The following is a 27,243-nucleotide window of genomic DNA, read 5'->3' as shown; positions in this document are numbered from 1 at the left end:
TTCAAGGGATCTCTGGAGGCAACAAATGACCCGCGGGTGCGCGCATTGGCATCGTTATCATGCACACACACAACACTTTTTAAATGATGTGTCCTTCTGAGCATTCGGAAACGCCCACATTGTTTAAAATATCATGCCACAATTTAGGGCTTATGCTGTGTGCTGTATGCAGGAAAATACTTTATACACACAGGTTAACAGTGGCAAATTTCCCATTAGGCACATAAGGCGGGATCCGGTCTTTAGGTCGACAGTAAGTAGGTCAACACTGTCTAAATCGACCACTATTGGTCAACAGTAAGTAGGTTGACATGGTCAATAGGTAGACTGGGTCTCTAGGTCGACATGTTCTAGGTCGACATGACAAAAGGTCAACATGAGTTTTTCACTTTTTTTTTTTTTTTTTACTTTCTCATTCTTTACGACCCACGTGGACTACAGTTTGGAACGGTAACCTTGCCCGAAGCATGGCGAGCCATGCGAGGGGACACGGTGCACTAATTGAGGTTCCCGGGCACTATACGGAGAAAACAACACCAAAAAAAGTAAAAAAACTCGTCTGCCTTTTCTCATGTCGACCTAGAGTCCCTGTCGACCTAGAAACCAAGTCGACCTACTTACTGTAGACCAATAGTGGTCGACCTAGACACTGTTGACCTATGTCTAATCTACCTAACATACCACACCCCATCAGGCATGTGCCTTGGGGCAGCACTTATCTGGGGGCGGCACCTGGTTGCTTGTATTGCTACTGTCAGCCCAAAAAGTACCAGTGAGTTAGTAACTGCAAACATTTCTACTGTACTGTACTATATGCCATCTTGAATGAAGTGTAAAAGGGTAGGACATGCATATACTGCCCCTGTAAGCTGTCTTAAATATTTATACATTATTAAAAATAAACAAAAAGTCATAGTTAGTGTCTTTTTCTTTATTATTTTATTAAATTGTCTATCATCAAATAAGGGCTTATAACCAATCAATCAAAATAATAAAATTAGGCAGGAAGGAGCGTCTGTTACTGTTGTGCCTAGGGACGGCCTCACCCCTAAATCCGGTCAAGCGGGTTAATAGATGTGGCTAGTTCACTAACAGCGTTTTTAAGACAGAAATGTCGGAAAATCTCAGCTTTTACCCGGCATTTGAGTGCCAGGTCGTTTTGCCAGTCCCTGCCTGGCCCTCCTCTCACACAGACAAGCAAATTACCGGGTCAAGACTTTCTACCCAGTAATTTGCGGATCAACACAGGATTTTGGGGGTCATTTCCGAGTTGATCGCTAGCTGCCGTTGGTCGCTGTGTAGCGATCAGTGAAAAAAAAGGCTAATCTGCGCATGCATGTGCAACGCAGTGCGCACGCACGTCGTACAGGTACGAAGTCCTTTGTGGTTTTGCACTGGTTCTGGCGACGATTCCAATCGCACAGCCAATCGCAAGGAGAATTACAGAAGAGGGCGTTTCTGGGTGTCAACTGAGTGTTTGGAAAAAGACAGGCGTGGCCGGGCGTTTGCTGGGCGGGTATCTGACGTCATTACCGTGTCACTCGTCGCAGCAATCATCGCACAGGATAAGTAACTACAGGGCTGGTCTTGTTTTGCACAAAATGTATTTGCAGGCGCTCTGCTGCACAGGCGTTCGCACTCCTGCAAAGCGAAAATACACTCCCCTGTGGGCAGCGACTATGCGTTTGCACGGCTGCTAAAAACTGCTAGCGAGCGATCAACTCGGAATGACCCCCCTTGTCTGTGTGAAAGGGTCAACCTGAGTCGAAATTCCCTGGTCTCCGACCTTGATAAATTCCTGGGTCAAAGTCTCGGGAATTTCAACCCGGGTTGACCCTTTCACACAGACAAAGGACTCGTATTAATCAGGAAATTGCCGGGTAGAACTTCTTCTCCCGGTAATTTGACTTTCTGTGTGAAAGAAGTATTACTGGTCCACTCACTGCTGCCTGACCTTCAGTTGCCAAAGTACAATCACAACTTAATGTAATCAGGTACCAAACCAGTCTCTGGCTAAAAGTATCATTTATATAAACCGAAACCCATCTGCAGATATAAGACTTCAATGATCTAGCATAATGAAAGGATTCATAAGCATAACAACTGAAATAGAATGCTAAACGTGCCACATACATAAAAACATTAAATATAAGCAATGTCAAAATATGTTACTTAATAATAGAAATGTAAACGTATAAATACATAATAATAAAGAAACCACATCATACATATAAGATTCATAAATAATGTCACAAACTTTAGATGACAATTCTGAAAAAAATATTTGCAGGTATTGTACTCTGTATTCAGTGTAAAGGTGAGTAAAGTGTGGAAAATATCCCCATTATAGGTACTGGGCTTCTACTGTTTCCCAAGTGCCCAAAGGCAGTGAACAGGTGATGAGAGCACCCAAGTGAATGTATATAAGTTGGATATTACAGGTAAAGACCGCATCTACTGTCGGTCAGGTGCACAGAGCGAGTAGCAGAGACAATTTACCGGTCAATGCTGATGAGAGTGCTGTAAACTGAAAGAGAAAGATAGGTACTTTATGTGTGTGAGTCCTATCTGCTGAGGCTGTGGTAAGGAGCATAGCCCAGAGTGTGCACTGAAGGGTCCCCTGAAGCATTTGAGGTGCATTCTTCATGACTGGCTCGATCAGAGTCATATTATATCTGTGTTCAAGTCAGTAACGGCAAACTGCGCCTTTCTTACTTTACTGGGTTCATTAGTAAACTTTGAAATTGAATGCAGCCGTCCTGAACAAATCACATGAAGATTTTTCTAACATAGATATTTTTATGTGTAAATATTTGCAATATCGAATTAATGTTTGGGTAACAACTGCTGAAACATTCTGGCCTTTTTACAGGAGTACTCGGTAATATGAATGATTGTACAACTAAACATATGGGAAAAAGACATGGGACATCCCAAAGTGTTCCAATAACTTCACAAGTGAAAACAATACAAATTCCCAGGTCTATGAAAAATGCTACATTTCTTAAGGTACAATTTTTATTATTTGCTACAATTATAAATAAAAAGTGGTAGCTAACCGTTGTCAATACAACTTGCTAAATTACAAAGCCTATGATGTTTCATTGCTAAACCACAGTCTAGTAATAGCTCATGTTCTTCTTTAATATGTTAATATACCTATCTTCCACAAAACTTAAATATGATGAAATCAAATTTATGCACATAACTGCTATGTTTATTAACTACCCAAATTAGATTACAAAACTCAATACCAGTTCTGCTTAAAGACTGCAGGGTTACTTCACATGTGAACACTGTGGTTTTATCATTTAGTGGATAAAGGGGGATGTACCCTTTATCAATCAGCTCCTAGCTGCCATGTTACAGGCTGTGTTTGAAAAATGACAGGAGCTGATTGGTTGGTAGTTTATCTCGCTTCCAAGGCTTTATACACCTGCCCCAAAGGGTTTATCTAATAACAATGAATGCACTTCTGTTTGTAGAATAGCACAGTGCACAATATAGTAACATTTTGCAGAACTAATACATTCAATAAAGATGACAAGCCTAGAAAACTGTATTTGTATTAATGATATTTCCCATATTGATGCCAATGCACAGTCGAATGCAGCTGCATATAAGCACACATAACGCAAGATGTGTCCAGCTCGTAACACCCAGTAACATGCACCTCCTAACTTCAGCTGACAACAGGAGTAGATATGCCTGGGAGACAACAGGAAGTGTGGTTACACAGTCATAACAAAGTAAACCTACATTGCATATGTATGGCCTGATTAGTACAGGTTATAAATTCGTAGGGAGCATATCAAATTAAAATCGAACAAGACACAACTGCAACATTTTTAATTTAGATGATGCCACTTGGTTGTCATCATCAGTTTGTAACTTGCAAATGCATCTTTTTGGTGCTCAGCATTTTGAGTGAACACGCCCTTACTAAACTTAGACCATATCTACACCAGTCTCTGCCCCCTTTGTGTAAGGAATCATAAGTGATAAATGCAACTCTGTGTCATGCTTACAGCGCTTTGCAGTGCAAAAAGATGCATTTACCAAGGAAAAAAGATTCAGAAAATGTGTTTACATCCAACTCTTTATGAGCATCATAAATGTCAGTTGTGCACTAGGGGCGAGGGGACAGAACAGAGCTGAAAGAGAAGACAGGTGAGAGGAACGTGGTTGTGGGGCAGAGATGAGAAAAAAACAGATGGGGAAAATAGTTTACAGGGACAGCCGAGGAAGAAGGGAAAGAGATAAGCAGGTGGGAGAAGATAGGGGAAAACCCGGAAACGGTGTGCACTTGGTGAATAATGGGTTAAATATAGTAATATATATATAGAGAGAGAGATACTCAGTTGCCACTTGATTAGGCACAACTCTGTAGTACAGGTTGTGATTTTGGTGCATGTTGGCATCAAAGAATCTCACAGTTGCTGCAAATGTCCCGTGCCACCACATCCTTATAGGCCCTACACCAGAGCTGGCCAAACAAGTCCTCGAGATCTACCAACAGTTCACATTTTCCAGACCACCTAGCTGGTTCACAGGTGTGATCATTACTAATTAAAATCTGCTGCATTCATTCCTAACTGAAAATTCTACAGATCTCAAGGAGGCCTGGAAAACATGAACTGTTGGTAGATCTCGAGGACCGGTTTGGCCAGCCCTGCCCTACACACTTATAGATCTAACTGAACGATATGAACGTTCTCGTTCATTAATGAACGAGAACTCGTTCATATCGTTCAGTGTGTAGGCACCAATGATGAACGATGCGCGGCCCCGCGCTCGTTCATCATTGGTGCCAGGTCACTTATACATGCATGCCAATATGGACAATCTCATCCATATTAGCATGCATATTAGCATGCAGGGCTATGGGGCCGGATGACGGGGGAAGTGAAGAAACTTCACTCCTCCCCTCCGCCGAGCTGGCCATCAGCCATATCGGCCGTTGGGCACCTCGGTGGCCAAACGCTATTGTGTAGTGCCCATAAGAGTTCTCTAATGGATTGAGATCTGGTGTCTGTGGAGGTCATTGAAGTACACTGTCTTGTTCCCCACTGGAAGTAGCCATTAAAAGATGGATAGACTGTGGCCATAGAGGGATGCATATACTCAGCAACATTTTGTTTATGCATTCCTTCCCGCATAAACAAAACGTTCATGGTCTGCTGTGCCATTAACCAGTGCTTGCCATTGATCAGGAGGCTCAGGAGCAAACCAGACCCCGATGATATCTACCTTTGTGAGGGTACTTAAGCGTAAATCATACTTGCAAATAGTTTTTTAAAAATGTCCCTCAAGAGCCAGAGGAAATAAACATGTTTTGGGCTTCCAGGGGGAAACATAGTGGACGAAGACCTAATGTCACTCAAGACACAAACCCAAAAAGCTGTGTACACACTATGGTGACAGATCTGCCGACTGGCGGATCCGCCAACATAGCGGACGATTAGGTAAGCATTCACACATCATTTGCCCACTCAATACGTCTATAGAGTCATCACGGCTTGGCCTGCCCAGCCGTAATGACAGTCCCTGCAGCCAGTGTTCGCGCGGTTGGCTTGTCGCCCATACACACAGCCAGACATGCTAATAAATCTGCAGGACATATGGGCAGTGGCTGAGCTGCAGGTCTGTTGTGATATGCCTGTGATGTTATTCACAGACATATTGTGTATACACACACCGACCGATGACCTACAGATATATCACTCATTCGATAGAACGTGCGCTGTATCTATCAGTGTGTACCCAGCTTAAGTTTGTCAAATGTGTCAGAAGAGGCGTTAGGAATCTAAAGACTTGCAAGTGCCAACATCAACCACCTACTGCTCTAGTAATGCCCGTCAGTAATTACATTTCTGCAGCGCGGTACACTGGTATTCCACAGGGAATAACATCGGGGTGTAGAGTAGGATCTTGATCCGAGGCACCAACAGGCTAAAGCTTTGACTTTCCAGGATGCACTGCACCGCCTCCTCTATAACCCCGCCTCCAGGCACTGGAGCTCAGTTTGTAAGTTGGTGCCTGAAGTGCAGGCAGCTAACAGGGAGGGCTGCGCTAGGCAGTCCTGAAAAGAGCTTTTCTGACAAGAAAGAAGACTTCAAGGGCCGCAACATAGGCACTTGGTGCTATATGTCAGTCTGACATATCGTGCTGCGGCTCCCTCACCTCCCCCAGCGGCGCTGTATACTCCCGCACCCTGGTTGCCGGGTACTTACAGCGGAGGCGCTCCGGTCTCATCAGGCACACATACCGCCGCTGCTCTCCTGGATCGAGTGGCCGCGGCCTGTCTCCAGAGACCATGACCGGATCACCGAAATCGCTGGCTTGGACACAGTGCCCGTGTAGGGACCCCACTATATCCACCAGGGCAAGGAGTGCAGGTCGGATTTACTAAAATCTGTTTAGTACAGGCTCCATAGTACCCGGTGGTAAAGTCCAGCAGAGTCAATAAGGCTCTGACCTGTAGCCCCTCCCCCAACCCCAGGTGCCATCTACAGCAGATGTTCCCACTTTGGAGCTGCATCTCTCTCTCCCTCACTCCCTGTCAGCGTTTGGGCGCCATCACACAGAGCTGCTCTGATTCTGGGACTGCTGGGCACTGTCTCCTCTGTAAAGCCGCCTGCCTCATCAGCGCTGTGCATTTACAGGACACTTAAGTATTCTACATGTATTTAGACAGTGTTAGTTAAGAACAAGTGCATAACTACAGGTTTATTTAGTACAAGTATCCTGGGAATATACATCCAGTATTTACTGTGCATTGTTATATCTGTATACATACATACATAGCTTTACTGAGTACTGCTAGGCCAGTGCAGTTTATTGTTGTTTGTAGCAGTTTCTGCATTGTACATGTGACTGTGTGTGCCAATAGCTGCTGCGTGGTTTCCATTCCGTGTATCTCACACATATTGCTATCCCTATATTCTGTACCCTGACGGGTGCTAAGTGCATCAGGGTCCTATATATATATATATATATATATATATATATATATATATATATATATATATATATATATCACACACAGAGAAAAAAAAAACCCACAGCACTCACCACACCAGAAGCGGGGCACAGCCATGCACTTACCACTCACAGGGTGGGGTGCATGTAACACAGCACTCTCCACCACAAAAGCGGGGTACACAGCTGTACTTACCACTCACTGGGCGGGGTGCATGTAGCCCATGACCACATCGCTCTAATAAATACAAACAAAGAACCCAGCACTCACCAAAGTAAACTCACTTATCCTCAACAATTCAATAAATAAATGATGGGGGTTTAGTTGGTGGATTGGCCAATGCACGGAAGCCTGCATACCGATTTTCAAGGTACCCCACCTTCATGCAGGCCTTTAAAAGCCATAAAGTCTGTGGCAGGTACACATTAAATCTAGCAGGCAGATGAGTTTTGTAACAGCAGTGAAGTAGTCAGGTTTTAAGACTCTGTGATAGTGTAGGACCTGCATGAAGGTGGGGTACCTTGAAAATCGGTATGCAGGCTTCCGTGCATTGGCCAATCCACCAACTAAGCCCCCATCATTTATTTATTGAATTGTTGAGGATAAGTGAGTTTACTTTGGTGAGTGCTGGGTTCTTTGTTTTTATATATATATATATATATATATATATATATATATATATATATATATATATATATATATATATAGTGGTTCACAGGATATACTGTTTGGTATTTTTCTCTGTCTATTTCATTCACTTTATACCACTTAATTTCTCTGTTTGTGATCTGCATTGCAATCACACTCCACAGGGGTTTTTTGTCAGGTACCGTGTCTGTCTATATTGTACTGTTACGCCCTAGAGCTACATTCTCCAATAATGTCTGCGTCACAGGGCGGGAGATCTGTGGCTGATCCTGCGTCATGCAGTGCTGACGCCATGGATTTATCTGAGGAAAATATTCCAGCTGAGGGTCCAGGTATTGGGGGTTCTGTAACTCTCGGTCAGCCTGCAGCACCGGTGGCACACCAAGACCCACCTTGGGCTGCTTTTTCTAATTTACTGACTATGCTAGTAACGAGATTTGCGCCCCCTGTGGGACTTCCTGTGCCTGTACAATCACGTATTGTCCCTGTTGTAAATCCACCATGGGTGGATACTCTGTCGACTCACTTACAGTGGTTAAATCAGTCTTTGGTTAAACAAAAGCCTGACCCTCGCCCCCCTAGGACCAATGGGTCATCTAAGCGGGCCATTTCTTCCTTACAATCAACGCATGTTTCGGATACTTCATCCGATGAAGATGTCGTATATACTGACCCATCAGACACTGATGCAGATGCTTCTGATGGGGAATCTACAACACAGGTGGATGTTCCTGACATCTTGTAGGCTATCAAACTGATTCTTCAGATCGATGATGAAACTGAACCTCCAGATACGTCTAAGAAACCTGATAGGTTCAAACGTCAGAAGGTTACTAAATTAGTTTTGCCACATTCTGACCATTTAGTTGACATACGTCAGGAATCCTGGGAGTCTCCAGCAAAGAAATTCTCCCTGTCTAAAACGATGCTAGCTCATTATCCCCTCGCTGCAGAGATAAGTAAAAATTGGGAAACGTCGCCGCCGGTAGACTCACATGTCGCACGTCTGGTGGTGTCATCTACTCTGCCTGTCACTACCGTCACCTCTCTGAAGGAACCGACGGATAAGCGTGTGGAAGGTTGTTTGAAGTCTTATTTATGCTCTTGTAGGTGCTGTCCATAGACCTACTATAGCAGCTTCTTGGGCTGCAAAAGCTATTGAAGCCTGGGTTCAAGAAGTTGAAGCGGAGCTACCTTCTAATTTTTCTGATAATGCCAGACAGTGTCTTTCATATATTACCACAGCCTCTCATTATATTCAGGAGGTGGCCTCTGATGCCAGTGTCCTGGTATCAAAAGCGTCTACTACGTCCATTCTGGCTCGCCGGATTCTGTGGTTGTGGTCCTGGTCTGTGGATCTGGACTCTAAAAAGACCTTGGAGGTGATCCCTTTTAAGAGAAACATCCTTTTTGGGGAAGATCTGAAGAAGATTGTAGCTGACTTAGCGTCTGCTAAAACAGCATGTCTGACGAGTACTAATCCTTTGGCTCCGAAGGCTAAAAGTACCACCTTTTGACCTCCAAGTAAAGCAAATGGTCAGGCGTACCCGAAACAGGCTCGCACTTCCAAAACCTCTAAGCCCAAACCTAAACGTTCCTGGGCTACCCGTCAGCCTGCTTCCAAACCAAACAAGCCTGTTGCATGACAAGGCGGGCCTCCCACTGGGGGACCACAGAGTGGGAGGCCGACTTCTGCGGTTCGCCCAGATATGGTTACAGACCACTTCAGGTGCCTGGGTGAGGGAAGTCGTCACTCACTTTCAAGAAACGTTTCCCTCGCCAGTTTTGCTCAACAAATATCCCTTCGGATCCTTTGAAAGCAAAAACTCTACATTTGGTGGTACAATCCCTCCTGGACACAGGAGTGATAGTGCTGGTGCCTCTGGCTCAGAGAGGCAGGGGATACTATTCAACGTTGTTCCTAGTTCAGAAACCGAATGGTTCCTCATGGCCCATTCTCAACCACAAGTCTTTGAACAAATTTGTGAAGGTATCCAAATTCCATATGGAAACTCTTCGCTCTATTGTTCTGGCCTTGGAACCCAAGTACCATATGGTATCCCTGGACATACAGGATGCTTACCTACATATACCTATTGCCATGTCGCATCAGCAATATCTGCGGTTTGCTATTGGCAACCTACATTATCAATTCCAGGCCTTGCCTTTTGGTCTGACCAGGGCTCTGCAAATCTTCACCAAGGTCATGGCGGTCATGATGGCCCTTCTACGCCGCCAGGGTATCAGGATCCTGCCGTATCTGGACGACTTGTCGATCCTGGCAAACTCCCCAGAGGTTCTCCTCTGTCATCTGGAACTGACGGTCCAATTCCTGCAAGGCCACGGGTGGCTCATCAACTGGAAGAAATGCTCACTGGTCCCTGCTCAGAGTATGGTGCACCTGGGGGCATTATTGGACACACACAACCAGCAGTTGTTCTTGTCTCCGGAGAAGGTCCTGAAACTTCAGCACAAGATAAGATGCTTCCTATCTCGCCCACGTGTGTCGATACACTCGGCGATGCAAGTACTAGGCCTCATGGCTTTCGACATGGTAGAGTACGCTCAATTTAATTCTTGCCCTCTGCAACGGTTAATCCTTTCCAAGTGGGACGGCCTGCCTCACCGTATCAGGTCTCACATGATTTCCTTGACTCCGGAAGTTTGTCTGTCTCTGAGCTGGTGGCTCCAGGACCAACGATTGAGCAGGGGTAGTCCATTCTGGATCTCAAACTGGGTCCTACTAACGACGGATGCCAGTCTGAGGGGTTGGGGCGCGGTGTTGGAGCAACACTCTTCAGGGTCGGTGGACCAGGGAGGAATCTCTCCTTCCGATAAACATTCTGGAGTTGCGGGCAGTGTTCAATGCTCTGAAACTGGCCCTGCCTCTAGTACAGAACAGGCCTGTTCAAGTACAGTCGGACAACACCACCACGGTGGCGTACATAAATCAAGGCGGCACTTGAAGTCGTATTGCAATGATGGAAGTGTCAAAGATTCTTCTATGGGCGGAACGCCATCTGCCAGCCATATCGGCAGTGTTCTTTCCGTGGGTCCTCAACTGGGAAGCAGACTTCTTCAGTCATCAGGACGTACATGCCAGAGAGTGGAGCCTTCATCCGTAAGTCTTTCTACTCCTAGTGGACAAATGGAGCCTACCAGATGTAGACCTGATGGCGTCTCGACACAATCACAAGGTTCCAGTCTTCGGAGCAAGGACAAGGGATCCTCAAGCAGGGTTCGTGGACGCGCTGGCAATTCCATGGAACTTTCGGCTGCCGTATGTGTTTCCTCTGGTGTCACTCCTGCCCAGGGTAATATGGAAGTTTAAGCAATTAAGAGGAATTCTGCTTCTCATAGCTCCAGCGTGGCCCAGACCGCATTGGTTCTCAGACCTGCAGGGTCTCTCGATAGAGCGACTTCTTCTACTTCTGCAGCGCCTAGACCTCGTTCAGGGCCCTTGTGTCTACTAGGATCTGGCCCGACTGGCTTTGACGTCATGGCTCTTAAAGCTTCAGTTCTAAGGGCCAAAGGATTTCTGAGGCGGTCATTCAAACAATGTTGAAAGCCCGTAAACCGGCTTCAGCTCGGATTTATTATAGGGTCAAGTTCGGTACTGCCTATCTTTTGGCCTCCCTCAAGGTTCATATTTCACCCTTGTCACAACTGAGGGCCTGAGCTGACGGGAGGCAGCCTCAGTTGTAGGGGCTGAGATGTAACGGAACCTGGGAGGTTGTATCAGACCCCTAGACATGTAAGTAACATGTAGAATAACTGCCCGAAGGCGTGACCACGACAACCAGGATAAAAGTCAATGATGTTTATTATGACAAACTCCGTAACACAGCAGCAGTAAAAGGAAACATAAAAGTCAACAGAGGATAAATACAATTCCTGGGTACTACAGGGTGGCAAGGGCCACAGGCACTGGTAGTGTGAGACAGTTCTTATAATCTTCTAGTTGGAAAGTCCTTACCAGGCCTGACTGTAGCAATGGAGAGAACCCAGGATCGTACCAGCTGATGTTCCAGGAAAGGCTGGGCTGCTGAAGGTAAAACGGCTGCTGTGGATACTGGCTGGAACCAGACTGTTGTTGGTACGGAGTGGATACTGGCTGGAACCAGTTAAATAATAAACGAACTTGAGAGCGATGAAATAATAATGAAGTTTGGAGTTTGAGAGCGGTGAAATAATAATACCGGTGGAGAGTGGTAAACTGCAGAAAAGGACACCGGCCCTTTAAGAGAAGCTATACACTGCTGGAAGCTGGGCTGGAAGCAGGTGATTGTTTGAGAGCGGTGAAATAATAATACCGGTGGAGAGTGGTAAACTGCAGAAAGGACACCGGCCCTTTAAGAGAAGCTGTACACTGCTGGAAGCTGGGCTGGAAGCAGGTGATTGTTGTAGCTGGAAACAGGTGAGTCCAGAATGGATCGGAGAGTCAGGCTACACCGCTGATGGAATGCTGGTGCGGGTCTCTATAGCAGAAGTCTGGAGACAGGAGCTGGAACCTGGAAGACAACCACAGGAGAGAGACAAACTGGAACTAGGTTAGACAACCAAAGCACTGACGCCTTCCTTGCTCAGGCACAGCTTACTTATACCTGCAGCAAGGAAGGGGTTGGCTAGGCAATTATGCAAATCAACAATACAGACAGCAGATTGGTGGAAATGCTCAGATGACAAAATCCAAGATGGCTGCACCCATGCAGACACTTGGAGGGAAGTTTGGTTTGTAATCCATGTGAGAATTGAAACAGTAATGGCGACGCCGGCCACAGGAGACAGGAGACGCCAGACTGACAAGCGCACATTTAACCACGCGGGCACAGCGGAGGCCGCGGCTGATGAAATCACCACTCTGACATTCTGCATGTGGAAACTCAGGAACAGCGGGATCCGGTCCTGGAACGCTGAGCCAGCCTTAGGAGGCATCTGAAGGGTAAGTAATGGCGTCCAGATACCCGGATCGTGACAGCACCCCCCCCTTTAGGAGTGGCCCCAGGACACTTCTTAGGCTTTAAAGGAAACTTTGCGTGGAAATTTCGGACCAAGGCAGGAGCATGGACGTCTGAGGCATTGGTCCAAGAGCGTTCTTCAGGACCATAGCCCTTCCAGTCAATGAGGTATTGTAACTGACCGTAACGGAAACGTGAGTCCAAAATCTTGGCCACCTCGTACTCGACTCCCCGTTGAGTCTGAACTTTGGGAGCTGGAGGAAGTGCGGAATGAAACCGATTCAGGATCAGCGGTTTCAACAAAGAAACATGAAATGTCCTGGGTATTTTCAAGAAGGATGGTAACTGTAACCTGTAGGCAACAGGATTGATGACTTGTTCAATCTTGAAGGGTCCGATGTAGCGAGGTGCAAATTTCATGCTGGGAACTCTCAACCTCAAATTCTTCGTGGACAGCCACACACGATCACCCACCTTGAGAGCAGGAACCGCTCTACGCTTCCTATCGGCAAACTTCTTATACCTGAATGAGGCTTTAAGCAGGGCTGCGCGGACGTTCCTCCAGTTATTTGAAAACTGACGCAAGGTGACATCCACTGCTGGAACAGAAGTTGCGGGAAGCGGTTGGAATTCTGGGACTTTAGGGTGGAATCCATAATTAATGAAGAATGGTGTAGAAGAAGATGAGGAATGGTATTGATTGTTGTGGCTGAACTCGGCCCAAGGAAGGAGTTGAACCCAGTCATCTTGAGAGGAAGACACATATATACGGAGGAAGGCCTCCAAGTCCTGATTCACCCTCTCGGTTTGACCATTGGTCTGAGGATGGTAAGCCGTGGAAAACTTTAACTTGACTTGGAGGGCCTGACACAAACTTCGCCAAAATTTGGCTACAAATTGTACTCCACGATCCGAGATGATCTCTTCAGGAAGACCGTGAAGTCGGAAGATCTCTTGTATAAACACTTGAGCCAACTTGGAAGCTGACGGAAGACCGGTGAGAGGGATGAAATGTGCCATCTTGGTGAACCGGTCAACTACCACCCAGATGGTATTAAACTTGTTGCAGATAGGTAGATCGGAAACAAAGTCCATCGACAAATGGGTCCAAGGTCGACGGGGAACAGATAATGGAACCAGTTGCCCCGCAGGCGACTGGCGGGAGACTTTGTGTTGGGCACACTTTGGGCAGGAGGCAATAAATTCCATAACGTCCTTCTTCAGAGTTGGCCACCAGTAGGACCTAGAAATAAATTCAAGGGTTTTCTGAATGCCTGTATGTCCAGCAAAACGGGAAGCATGGGCCCAATGCATGAGCTTCTTCCTTAGAACTGGCTTAACAAAACTTTTCCCTGGTGGAGGCGTAGAGTCCATCCCTACCGTGGAGAATGCCAACGGATTAATAATAGGATGCTTGTCTGCAGACTCGGACTCATTTTCTTGCTCCCATGAGCGGGAAAGGGCATCGGCCTTACGATTCTGAGAACCCGGACAGAACTGGAGTTTAAAGTCAAACCTAGAGAAGAAAAGTGCCCATCTGGCCTGACGAGGATTCAGACATTGTGCGCCTTTGAGATATAAAAGATTTTTGTGGTCGGTAAGTATGGTGATTGAGTGGGAAGCTCCCTCCAACAGGTATCTCCACTCCTCCAGAGCGAGCTTGATGGCTAGCAACTCCTGATCGCCAATGGCATAGTTGCGCTCAGCTGGGGAGAACTTCCGGGAGAAGAAACTGCAAGGATGTAGATGTCCATCTTTGGCCCTCTGGGATAACACTGCTCCTACTCCAACGGAGGAGGCATCTACCTCTAAGATAAAAGGAGAGTCGGTGTCGGGCTGTTTCAGAACTGGTGCAGAGATGAACCGTTGCTTCAGAAGATGAAAGGCCTGTGTAGCTTCCTCGGACCACTTGGACGGATTAGCACCTTTCTTGGTTAATGCAGTGATAGGCGCCACGATGGTGGAAAAGTCTCGTATAAATTTTCTATAATAATTGGCGAACCCTAAGAACCTCTGGACCCCTTTGAGGCTTAAGGGTATAGGCCAATTCTGGATTGCTTGGAGTTTCTCAGGATCCATCTCTAGTCCGGAACCGGACACAATGTAACCTAGAAACGGAATGGTTTTAACTTCAAACACACACTTCTCCAATTTACAATAGAGGTGATTGACACGGAGACGGGAAAGAACCTCTTTTACCCAGAAACGATGATCTTCGAGATTATTAGCAAAGATGAGGATGTCGTCTAGATAAACCACGACATGGCGGTACAAGATGTCCCTGAAAATCTCATTCACGAAGTGCTGGAAGACTGCTGGAGCGTTGCTCAATCCGAAGGGCATGACGAGGTACTCATAATGTCCGTCACGGGTGTTAAAGGCGGTCTTCCACTCGTCACCCTCACGGATTCGGATGAGATTGTAGGCACCCCTCAAGTCCAGCTTTGTGAAAATAGTTGCACCACTAACTCTATCAAAGAGCTCGGTAATCAGGGGTAAAGGGTATCGGTTCTTGACGGTAATGTCGTTCAGACCTCTGTAGTCGATGCACGGACGCAGACCACCGTCTTTCTTCTTAACGAAGAAGAAGCCTGCGCCGGCTGGAGAAGAAGATGGTCGGATGAAACCCTTCGCCAGGTTCTCTTTGATGTACTCTTCCATGGAGTGTGTCTCAGGCAGAGACAACGGATAAGTTCGGCCTCGCGGTGGAACCTTCCCTGGAATGAGGTCGATTGGGCAGTCCCATTCTCTATGAGGAGGGAGGATATCAGCAGAGGCTTTACTGAACACGTCCGTGAAGTCTTGATATGGAGGAGGCGGAACATCAGATGACCTGGGGAAGGAAGAACAAACAGGAAGAACTTTGGCTAAACAAGTCTCAGCACAGGAGGGACCCCATGCCAGTATTTGCGTAGTCGTCCAGTCAATTGATGGGTTGTGGAGACGGAGCCATGGAAGGCCTAAAACCACTGGATGTGTGGCTCTTGGAATCACTAAAAAAGAAATATACTCAGAATGAAGAACTCCCACTCTCAGACGAACTGGAAGAGTCCTTAAGGAAATGACTGCGTCAAAAATCTTGCTGCCATCCACGGCAGTCAAAGAGATGGACGAGGACAGTCTCTCGGTGGGTAGGGACCACCGTTTAACATAAGCTTCGGTTATGAAATTCCCAGCTGCTCCGGAATCAAGGAGGGCAATGACGTTCCTGTAACGTTGAGCAATTTGGAGTGACACTGGGAGGTTACAGTCATGAGGAGATGGAGAGGAGATCATTACTCCTAGCCGGCCCTCTCCTTGGCGAGCTAGGATCTGGAGTTTCCCGGACGTTTGGGACAGGCATTGATAGTGTGCGACGGAGCTGCACAGTAGAGACAGAGAGACGTCTTCGGCGCTCAGCGGGAGATAGACGGGAACGACTAATTTGCATAGGCTCATCCTTGGATGGAGATGGTTGACGAGGAGGAGGAGCAGAAGATTTAGGAGTAGATGATCTTCCTCGCTCGGTTGCTCTCTCTCTGAAACGTAGATCAACCTTCGTGCAAAGAGAAATTAGCTCATCCAACTTAGAGGGCAGGTCTCTGGTAGCTAACTCATCCTTGATGCGTTCTGATAAGCCATGCCAGAATGCAGCATACAGGGCCTCGTCGTTCCATGCCAGTTCGGATGCCAGGATTTTAAACTGTATAAGATACTGTCCCACAGTACGTGTTCCCTGGCGTAAACGGAGAATCTCAGATGAAGCAGATGTTATCCGGCCTGGCTCGTCGAAGATGCGCCTGAATGTAGCTACAAAGTCAGTATAGGAGGATAGCAGGGGATCAGACTTCTCCCATAAAGGTGATGCCCAGTCAAGGGCTGAGCCACTGAGAAGGGAGATGATATAGACAATTTTGGTACGGTCACTGAAGAAATTGCCAGGTAGAAGCTCAAAGTGGATTTCACATTGATTGAGAAATCCCCTGCAGAACCTTGGAGATCCATCAAATTTTGCTGGCGTTGGAAGATGAAGATGTGGACTGGAAATGGGTAAGGTGGGTGGGGTTACAGCTGGTGTTACTGTAGTGGACGCACCGGACGTGCCAGGTCCACAGAGGGTCGTTTGAATCCCATCCAGCCGTGTAGAGAGATCCTGGAGACAGCGGATGATGTGGCCCTGTGCAGCCTCCTGATGTTCAAGTCGGGCTGCCAGTTCTTGCATCGGCCTGGCCTCTTGATCCTGGTCTCCGGCTGGATTCATTAGGTCAGTGCTTACTGTCACAACTGAGGGCCTGAGCTGACGGGAGGCAGCCTCAGTTGTAGGGGCTGAGATGTAACGGAACCTGGGAGGTTGTATCAGACCCCTAGACATGTAAGTAACATGTAGAATAACTGCCCGAAGGCGTGACCACGACAACCAGGATAAAAGTCAATGATGTTTATTATGACAAACTCCGTAACACAGCAGCAGTAAAAGGAAACATAAAAGTCAACAGAGGATAAATACAATTCCTGGGTACTACAGGGTGGCAAGGGCCACAGGCACTGGTAGTGTGAGACAGTTCTTATAATCTTCTAGTTGGAAAGTCCTTACCAGGCCTGACTGTAGCAATGGAGAGAACCCAGGATCGTACCAGCTGATGTTCCAGGAAAGGCTGGGCTGCTGAAGGTAAAACGGCTGCTGTGGATACTGGCTGGAACCAGACTGTTGTTGGTACGGAGTGGATACTGGCTGGAACCAGTTAAATAATAAACGAACTTGAGAGCGATGAAATAATAATGAAGTTTGGAGTTTGAGAGCGGTGAAATAATAATACCGGTGGAGAGTGGTAAACTGCAGAAAAGGACACCGGCCCTTTAAGAGAAGCTATACACTGCTGGAAGCTGGGCTGGAAGCAGGTGATTGTTTGAGAGCGGTGAAATAATAATACCGGTGGAGAGTGGTAAACTGCAGAAAGGACACCGGCCCTTTAAGAGAAGCTGTACACTGCTGGAAGCTGGGCTGGAAGCAGGTGATTGTTGTAGCTGGAAACAGGTGAGTCCAGAATGGATCGGAGAGTCAGGCTACACCGCAGATGGAATGCTGGTGCGGGTCTCTATAGCAGAAGTCTGGAGACAGGAGCTGGAACCTGGAAGACAACCACAGGAGAGAGACAAACTGGAACTAGGTTAGACAACCAAAGCACTGACGCCTTCCTTGCTCAGGCACAGCTTACTTATACCTGCAGCAAGGAAGGGGTTGGCTAGGCAATTATGCAAATCAACAATACAGACAGCAGATTGGTGGAAATGCTCAGATGACAAAATCCAAGATGGCTGCGCCCATGCAGACACTTGGAGGGAAGTTTGGTTTGTAATCCATGTGAGAATTGAAACAGTAATGGCGACGCCGGCCACAGGAGACAGGAGACGCCAGACTGACAAGCGCACATTTAACCACGCGGGCACAGCGGAGGCCGCGGCTGATGAAATCACCACTCTGACATTCTGCATGTGGAAACTCAGGAACAGCGGGATCCGGTCCTGGAACGCTGAGCCAGCCTTAGGAGGCATCTGAAGGGTAAGTAATGGCGTCCAGATACCCGGATCATGACAACCCTTGTCGGTACGGTTTAAGAGAAAAATTGCGACTCTGCCTGACGTTCATACTTTCACTCAGGGTGTTTTACAGATTCAACCTCCCTATGTTCATCCTGTGGCTCCTTGGGATTTGTTGGTTGTTCTGGATGCCCTACAAGAGTATCCGTTTGAACCTCTTGAGTCTGTGGACCTTAAATGGCTTACACTTAAGGTTTTATTTTTGCTGGCTATTGCCTCTGCTAGAAGAGTTTCAGACTTGGGTGCCTTATCCTGTCGGTCACCTTTTCTGATTTTTCACCGTGACCGTGCAGTTCTTAGAACTCGCCCTGGTTATCTGCCTAAGGTGGTGTCGTCTTTCTACCTTAACCAAGAGATTGTGGTTCCGGCCTTTATCTCTCCTGGTTTATCCTAGGGGGGTTTATGTACAGGCTGGACTTCCAGCTCCTGCTACTATCAAGGCCCATTCTACTCGGTCTGTTGGACCTTCTTGGGCAGCTCGCCTTGGCGCATCCCTAGAACAATTGCAAGGCGGCTACGTGGTCCTCAGTGAACACGTTCATCAGGTTCTATGCCTTTGATACTTCCACCTCACAGGATGCTTCCTTTGGACGCCGGGTTCTTGTGCCCACTACAGTGCGTCCGCTCCTTTAAGGAACTGCTTTAGGACATCCCCGATGTAATTCCTTGTGCAATAACAGTGTACCCCGCTGCAGAAAAGGAGATTTATGGTAAGAGCTTACCATTGTGAAATCTCTTTCTGCGAGGTACACTGGATTCCACAGGGCGCCCACCCTGACGCATTTAGCTTCTTTGGGTTTGTATGGCATTTGCCACTGGTACCTTCTCCTGTCGTGAGAATGTGGTTATCTGTGGCTACTAACTATTGTCTCTTTTACCTGCTACTGCATTGGACTAGTTAACAAAACTGAGCTCCAGTGTCTGGAGGCGGGGTCAGGGGTGGATCCAGAAAAAATTGACAGGGGGTCACCATGGAAGGGGCAAGTACATTTGCGTGCGCCTTCAGCGCATGCGCTCCCAGAAAAGGGGTGTGTCACCACTACAAGGGGTGTGGCCTCACAGGACAGGTAGAGAGTGAGAGAGAGAGTGACTTGCAGTACGTGACAGGGAGAGTGACTATCAGTTGGTGACAGCTAGCGGTTGATGGAAAGTGACTGGCAGTGGGTGACAGCCAGTGGGAGAGAGGGTGACTGGGAGAACGTGAATGGTAGTGTGTGACTGGGTATAGAGTGACTGGAAGGGGGTGACAGGCAGTGGGTGACGGGGAGAGTGACTGGCAGTGGGTGATGGGGAGGGTGACTGGCAGTGGGTGATGGGGAGGGTGACTGGCAGTTGGTGACAGGGAGACTGGCAGTGGGTGGCAAGGAGACTGGCAGTGGGTGACAGGGAGACTGGCAGTGGATGACAGGGAGAGGATGACTGGCAGTGGATGACAGGGAGAGGGTGACTAACTGGCAGTGGGTGACAGGGAGACTGGCAGTGGGTGACAGGGAGACTGGCAGTGGGTGACAGGGAGACTGGCAGTGGGTGACAGGGAGACTGGCAGTGGGTGACAGGGAGAGGATGACTAGCAGTGGATGACAGGGAGAGGGTGACTAACTGGCAGTGGGTGACAGGGAGAGGATGCCAGGTAGACTGGCAGTAGGTGACAGAGAGAAGGTGACATATGCGTCAGTGTGATGTGGGCCCCTATGACACACGTATAAGTGGGGAGGGAAGGTTAAAATAAAAAGTTTTAATTTTTTTTATACAAAAAAATGTCTAATGTCATCTTACAGGGAGGGTGAGGGTGCTGAGGTGGAGAGACAGGGAGGGGGAGGGTGCTGTGGGGGAAAGACAGGAAGGGTGAGGGTGCTGAGGGGGAGAGACAGGAAGGGTGAGGGTGCTGAGGGGGAGAGACAGGGAGGGGGAGGGTGCTGCGGGGGAGAGACAGAAAGGGGGAGGGTGCTGAGGGGGAGAGACAGGAAGGGGGAGGGTGCTGTGGGGGAAAGACAGGAAGGGGGAGGGTGCTGAGGGGGAGAGACAGGGAGGGGGAGAGACAGGGAGAGGGAGGGTGCTGAGGGGGAGAGACAGGAAGGGGGAGGGTGCTGAGGGGGAGAGACAGGGAGGGGGAGGGTGCTGAGGGGGAGATACAGGGAGGGTGAGGGTGCTGAGGGGGGATACAGGGAGAAGGGAGGGTGCTGAGGGGGAGATGATGAGGGGGAGATACAGGGGGGGTGAGGGTGCTGAGGGGGAGATACAGGGAGGGTGAGGGTGCTGAGGGGGAGATACAGGGAGGAGGAGGGTGCCGAGGGGGAGATACAGGGAGGAGGAGGGTGCTGAGGGGGAGATACAGGGAGGAGGAGGGTTCTGAGGGGGAGATACAGGGAGGAGGAGGGTGCTGAGGGGGAGATACAGGGTCATACTGTAACTTTGGAAAGAAAAAACGAAGGATTCCCTGACAGCCTTGCACACCCCCCCCCATCACATTTACTTAGCAAATACATTAAGGCTTTTCCCCACTGGCTGGCATCCTAGGACAGGAAGGAGCGTTTGTGACTCCTAATGGTGCCCATAAACAGCAGCATCAGGAGGAGAGAGCGCACAGTGAGTACAGGAGGTGGGCTGGGTACAGGGGAGGAGAGAGCAGCAGCGCATGGCACGGTACAGAATGAGAGAGCGGCATCGTGATGTGTTCACACCATGTGTTGGCGCCGGGTTGCCATTGGTTACGAGGCAGTAGGAGGCGCAGCGCTGGTGGCTGACAGTGTGAGCTCTGACCGCCGGGCCTCCTGTGCTGGGACTACTGCCCTAGTGCCCGCTGGCAATATCAAAAGCCGGTTTTAAAAAAAACTGCCACAAATGACAGGGGGGGCACGGGCCCGAGTGCCCCCCCCCCCTGGATCCGCCACTGCGCGGGGTTATAGAGGAGGTGGTGCAGTGCATCCTGGGAACAGTCAAAGCTTTAGCCTGTTGGTGCCTCGGATCAAGATCCAACTCTACACCCCAATGTTATTCCCTGTGAAATCCAGTGTACCTCGCAGAAAGAGATTTAACAACGGTAAGTTCTTACCATAAATCTCCTTTTTTCTGTGTTTCTGCAAAAACCCCTCTCTGTTCATATCTTAAATCATTCATGAGTGAGAGGACATTGGGACTTTCTTTGTTACTTGTGGCCCTTTCATAAGCTAAAAGCTTTATTTCATATTACGCAAAGTGCACGTAGAGAAGCGCTTCTGCGCTGAAGAGTAACTGGAAAGTGGAAATACATCCCTCTGCACAGCAATTATCCCCTCTACACCTTTCTCCTCGGTTCAATAATCCATCTCTGCAGAATGAAAACTCATGTTTGCACTACAAAACTTGTTGCACCAGTGTTCGTACCCTGCAGAGTAGTTCTCACAGTCCAGCCGCTCCCAGCAGCCAGTACAAATCTCTGCTCCTACATAACGCTGTCAAATTGCTCTGAAAATTTATACCATTTGGTGGAAATCTGTGTTCATTGTACTGATAAAAAGAGGACCACACACATACAGGACAGCAGAGGTTATCTTTCACATTCGCTGACCAGTATGCACATCAGATTGTTATTGAGCCTATTTTCCTAATGTATTGCTGTCAATATGGCAGGATTGCTGGCCACCTTTAGAATAACAAATTCTACAAGTAACTGAAACTAGCTGCTTTCAAATCTTTGTGCACTTTTTTTTAATCTTTATACCGTCCTCATACATAACTTCTATTTCAGCATCCAGATCTTACTATGGGCCAGAAGCGGTATTTGTGCAGCATTGCCAAAATCTACAGTACCAACGACATGAGAGCCTTGACTTACAGTCACCTGCATTCACAGATAAGATGTGGTATGGACTGTCAAAAACTGGCTGATACATTTATTTTAATCATTCTGTAAATAGTTCAGAATAGTAAATGTAACATTTTATTTTGCCGTACTCATGTTAGATCATTCATCCTTATTTGGGCCATCCTTTGAGACATGCTGCATTCAATTCTCTGCAGTCGCTTTTCTAAGGCCCTCATGAAGTGGACTTTTTGTATGGTGCACAAGGCACAATGTAAAAAAATAAAATAAACCACTAGAGCAGAGGTTCTCAAACTATGGTCCGTATTCAGAGATGGACGCAGATCGCCGCATATGTAGCCAGATCTGCGTCCATCTCCTCACATGCTGTGGGCCGCCTCCAGATATAAAAGCTTGACCCCTGGCAGTGCGTCAGACAGTCCGCCACTATTTTTTCAATCAGAGCGGCTGCATGTGATGTCACACCTCCGAAGACGCTCCCGTCCCCATTTGGCCCGCCACGCCCCTCCCCCGTCCCCAGTGCCGCGTTTCCACACCGCGAACGCCCGCCGCTGTCAATCACACTGATCCCGGAAGTATGTGGCCGCAATGTGTAAGGTTGCACAGTGCACGTGCACAGACCACCCGAATGAAGCCGCTGCGTACGGGTCTGAATGACCCCCATTGTCTACAGAACCCCACATAGTTCATGTATCCAGGTCTCTTCACAGAATCACAAGTAAAATAATTAACTGTGGATCTTTAAAAAGTGTCGGTGAGTAATGATTACACCTGTGCACCTGCTAGGTGACATGAAAAACGTGAACTGTTGGGGGTCCTGAGGACCAAATTTGAGAATCACTGCAATAGAGTATCAGTTGACCACTCTGCTTTAACCATTTAATTGACGATTTATTGCTGGCAAAACCAGTCAGAAATTGTCAGGGTTTTTTTTTTAATGTAATATAGTTTAAAAAGCATTTTTAAAACAATATATATATAATTTAGTTTTTTTACATAAGTTTATGTCTCACACCACCCCGTGTCTATTAGCCCCCATTATAAAATTACTTTTCTATCTCCTTTTTTTGCACCCCCCCCTCCTTCTCTTTTGGCCAGTGTATATATTTTTAATTGTATTATTTTACCACCCCCAGCAGCGTCACTTTATTATTTTACCCCCCACACTACCACCATAGGTATTACTGAGCGCCAATATGCAGAGCGTGTTCCCGGCGGCGGCTGCTCTCTGAAGCTGCCGGGTACGTACAGTGGGAGCAGCTCTGACATACCAGCGGCTGCTGCGCTCTGCAGTCGCCGGGTATGTACAGGGAGAGCAGTGCTGATATCCCGGCAGCTGCTGCACTCTGCAGCCGCCTGGTACGTACAGGGAGAGCAGTGCTGATATCCCGGCAGCTGCTGCACTCTGCAGCCGCCTGGTACGTACAGGGGGAGTAGCGCTGACATCCCAGCGACTGCTGCTCTCAGTAGCCACCGGGTGGGAGAGGGTGATGCTGGGCTTCCCGATCACTGGTGCCACAGTGATTGGGACACTCTACAGGAGGAGCCATCGCGGCCTAGGGTCCGGGAGGTCCCTCTTACATTGGCGGCTGTGGGAAGAATCTCTTACCAGAGCACCCCAGTGGGCATTTTGACTGGTCGCATCAGATGCGACCATGTCAGGGAAAGCCCAGCCTGGTGTGGTCGCATCTGATGCGACCATGCCAGTTAAGTGGTTAACGGGGCAGATTCAGAGTTGCATGCAAGTCGGACATTGCAAATGCATTGCGTGCAAGGAATAAATGCAGATATTTGCCCATATGCAGAGTTGTATGCTTGGTTTCATAGTCACCATCCTAATCGATGCACATCTTATGCAAGCCCCATCCTTGATACAAGAGATATCCATCTGAAACTAGATCTCTGTGTATGCACTACTCAACATAGCTCACAGTACCGTTGACACGCCTTCACTTAACTTAGCCTTCATTATCACCCAGTTATACCCCGCCGCCAATAGACAAGCAAATGAATTGCCTGTAGATGCATGCACTCCTCTCTGAAGCATGCATAGTGTAACTGCAACAGCCTCTAAGTGTGAGTTTTTGAAATGTAACTAATGGTAAAATGAACATGGTTAATTCTTAGTTCAGCAGGTCCCACCAATGTTGACATTTATGTTCCTTACTGGACTAAATAAAGATGTACCTGCTGAAGCACAACAGCTTTGTTTGGGAGGGATATGTACTATTTGCCGGTCCGCCAGAACACCGTCAGCAGGGCGAGCGATAGAAAGCCCCTTGCTGGCTTGCTGCGCTTTCCACGCTGCAGGCACGGTGGCTCGCTGTGCTCACCACAGGTTATATTCTCCGTCTATGGGTCACCAGTATTCGGTGGCATTTCACCCCGTCGGGATTCCGGCGTCAGTATTGTGACCGTTGGGATCCTGACTGGCGGTATTTTAACTGCTTCTCGTTTGGGAGAATAAAGAACTCACAAATATTCCAAAGTTGCTATGGATATGATTTTTCTTTCTGCACTTGAACTAATAAAGCTGATACCGTCCATTTCCCAATTGTTGTATTTATATATTTGTTTTACTTTTTTTTTTAAGGTAATAAAAAAACACGTTTTAAGTCTCCATCCTCTGGAAAAATAAAGCATGAAATAAAGGAACATTGTAGAAGGTATGACTTTTCTAAAATATGCAGAATGTTACAATTTTCATGCAGTGGAGCCTAGAGAACTGAAGGCTGAATATGGTTTTTACCAGGGCTGTGTTTCAGGGCAAACACGTTATCTGCTTCATATGACTAAGGAGTGTGTGAGCAGCAGGACAACATCCATATTAGATGTAAACGCAACAGGGGGCGATATATCGTTATAGTAGGGTTACCCTTATACTGGACATCACGATTATGCCACTAGCAAACTTTTAATGGATATTTTTTTTTACATAGGATAGAAGTAACATATTCAGTTTATATAGTTTTTGTCACAAAAATCTAAATGTCATGTATAAAATCACATCCGCTTCTTTAAGTCTGGTGACTTATTTAGGATTAATGTTGTAAAGAGCAGGTTGCAGAAAAACACAAAGAGTAGAAGAGCATTTCCCTGTTGGCAAATACACTGAGTGGCACATTTTTATGACCTCTGGTGCTTTGTTTGGCCACCTTTTGCTCTTAATAAGTCTTGGATTCTCCTAAACATAGATTCTGTTACCTTTCTGTATGTTTCGTGGGGAATATTAGCCCAAATGCAATGAATTAAATCTCCATAACTTTGCCTCCACAAGCCATAAAAGTTGTAATGATGCAAGCAGGATCTATGCTTTTGTGCTGTTCTCACCGTGTTATTGAAAACGTGATTTGTCAGTCCACGTGTCATCTACTGACAAATTCCTGTGTTCCTGGGCAAACTGGAGGCATTTCACCCTGTTTGCAGCGGTAAGCAATTGCTTCCGGACAGGCCTCCTGCTTCTGTAGCCCATGCAATTGGCCTCCATAATTTGATTCCCTGTTGCCCATCGGTGGAACTGAACAAATCCGCCACCATTCCACTTGGGCATCCAGTAGCCGTTTACAACCACAGGCCTTGTACTCAGAACCAGGTCTTTGTCTACTGGTCCCTTCTCTGTATACTTCAACAATTACAGCCTTTTTGCTAATGCTTGCACCAACAATCATTCAAAGTCCATCAGATCGTGTTGTTTACCCATTATTTTATGAGTGATACACTTCATTAGTCTCTGTACTGTATATTTTCTCCTATTCGTTCTTATATAGTCTCAGACATCCTGCGCCAGCATTATCTGCAAAATACCCCCTTTTGCATACTGCCGCCTGGTGGTCCTAATAATTTAGCTACTCACTGTATAGGTTTTGGTAGTTTACATAGATCACTTGTGTTATATGCATATTATGCTATAATATTTACTCTTTCCTATTATAATTTTGGAATTGGTATTTTTCAGTAGGTCACAATTAGACCACCTTTGTAAATCCAGCCGTAAAACGGGCCATATTGAAAAAGGAGAAGGGAAGTCAAGCTTGGAAGGTGATCAAAATACATCCAATTACACTGGCTTTTCTGCATGCATTCTTATTGTCAGTTACTTTTACACAGACTCAAATAACTTTAGTTAAAAGATTAACATTTTACTTTAAACAAACTAGTAGGCTCATTTATCAGTGAGTGATAATTTTCACTGTGAGTGATAAATTGCACCAGCCAATCAGCACCTGTCATTTTTTCAAACAGCCTGTAACATGACAATTAGGAGCTGATTGGTTGGTGCAATTTATCACTCACAGTGAAATTTATCACTCATTGATCAATGAGCCCATACGTTCTCTGCTGTCACTAACCATGGTTTGTATTTTCTCTATCGTCCTAGTGGATGCTGGGGTTCCTGAAAGGACCATGGGGAATAGCGGCTCCGCAGGAGACAGGGCACAAAAAGTAAAGCTTTCCGATCAGGTGGTGTGCACTGGCTCCTCCCCCTATGACCCTCCTCCAAGCCTCAGTTAGATTTTTGTGCCCGGCCGAGAAGGGTGCAATCTAGGTGGCTCTCCTAAAGAGCTGCTTAGAGAAAGTTTAGCTAGGTTTTTTATTTTACAGTGAGTCCTGCTGGCAACAGGATCACTGCAACGAGGGACTTAGGGGAGAAGAAGTGAACTCACCTGCGTGCAGGATGGATTGGCTTCTTGGCTACTGGACATCAGCTCCAGAGGGACGATCACAGGTACAGCCTGGATGGTCACCGGAGCCTCGCCGCCGGCCCCCTTGCAGATGCTGAAACATGAAGAGGTCCAGAATCGGCGGCAGAAGACTCCTCAGTCTTCTAAAGGTAGCGCACAGCACTGCAGCTGTGCGCCATTTTCCTCTCAGCACACTTCACACGGCAGTCACTGAGGGTGCAGGGCGCTGGGAGGGGAGCGCCCTGGGAGGCAAATGAAAACCTATCTGGCTAAAAAATACCTCACATATAGCCTCCGGGGGCTATATGGAGATATTTAACCCCTGCCAGAATACACTAAAGAGCGGGAGACGAGCCCGCCGGAAAAGGGGCGGGGCCTATCTCCTCAGCACACAGCGCCATTTTCCTTACACAGCTCCGCTGGTCAGGACGGCTCCCAGGTCTCTCCCCTGCACTGCACTACAGAAACAGGGTAAAACAAGAGAGGGGGGGGCAAAATAGTGGCAAAAATTATATTATAAAAGCAGCTATACAGGGAGCACTTATTATAAGGCTATCCCTGTCATATATAGCGCTTTTGGTGTGTGCTGGCAAA

At 47.3% G+C, this 27,243-nt stretch overlaps 1 protein-coding gene across 9 annotated transcripts in view; it reads left to right on the top strand.

Annotated features, from left to right (window-relative positions):
• Positions 1-27,243, top strand: part of FAM216A (family with sequence similarity 216 member A) — a 41,244-nt gene that overhangs the window by 1,566 nt on the left and 12,435 nt on the right. For 6 of the 9 annotated variants that reach the window (XM_063964417.1, XM_063964413.1, XM_063964415.1 and 3 more), the window contains 4 exons: positions 2,873-3,009; positions 21,893-22,007; positions 24,561-24,633; positions 25,923-26,005. In XM_063964417.1, coding sequence (XP_063820487.1) covers positions 2,887-3,009; positions 21,893-22,007; positions 24,561-24,633; positions 25,923-26,005 — 394 coding nt within the window. In that variant the 5' untranslated portion in view covers positions 2,873-2,886. Of the gene's footprint in view, positions 1-2,350; positions 2,442-2,872; positions 3,010-21,892; positions 22,008-24,560; positions 24,634-25,922; positions 26,006-27,243 lie in introns of all 9 variants that reach the window. The other 3 variants (XM_063964412.1, XM_063964411.1, XM_063964416.1) reach the window with 3 other exon arrangements.

This window comes from Pseudophryne corroboree, chromosome 1 (assembly GCF_028390025.1).
Source record: "Pseudophryne corroboree isolate aPseCor3 chromosome 1, aPseCor3.hap2, whole genome shotgun sequence".
NCBI lineage: Eukaryota > Metazoa > Chordata > Amphibia > Anura > Myobatrachidae > Pseudophryne > Pseudophryne corroboree.
Note: the sequence above shows the minus strand (reverse complement) of the source record. Positions and strands in the feature narration are given on the sequence as shown.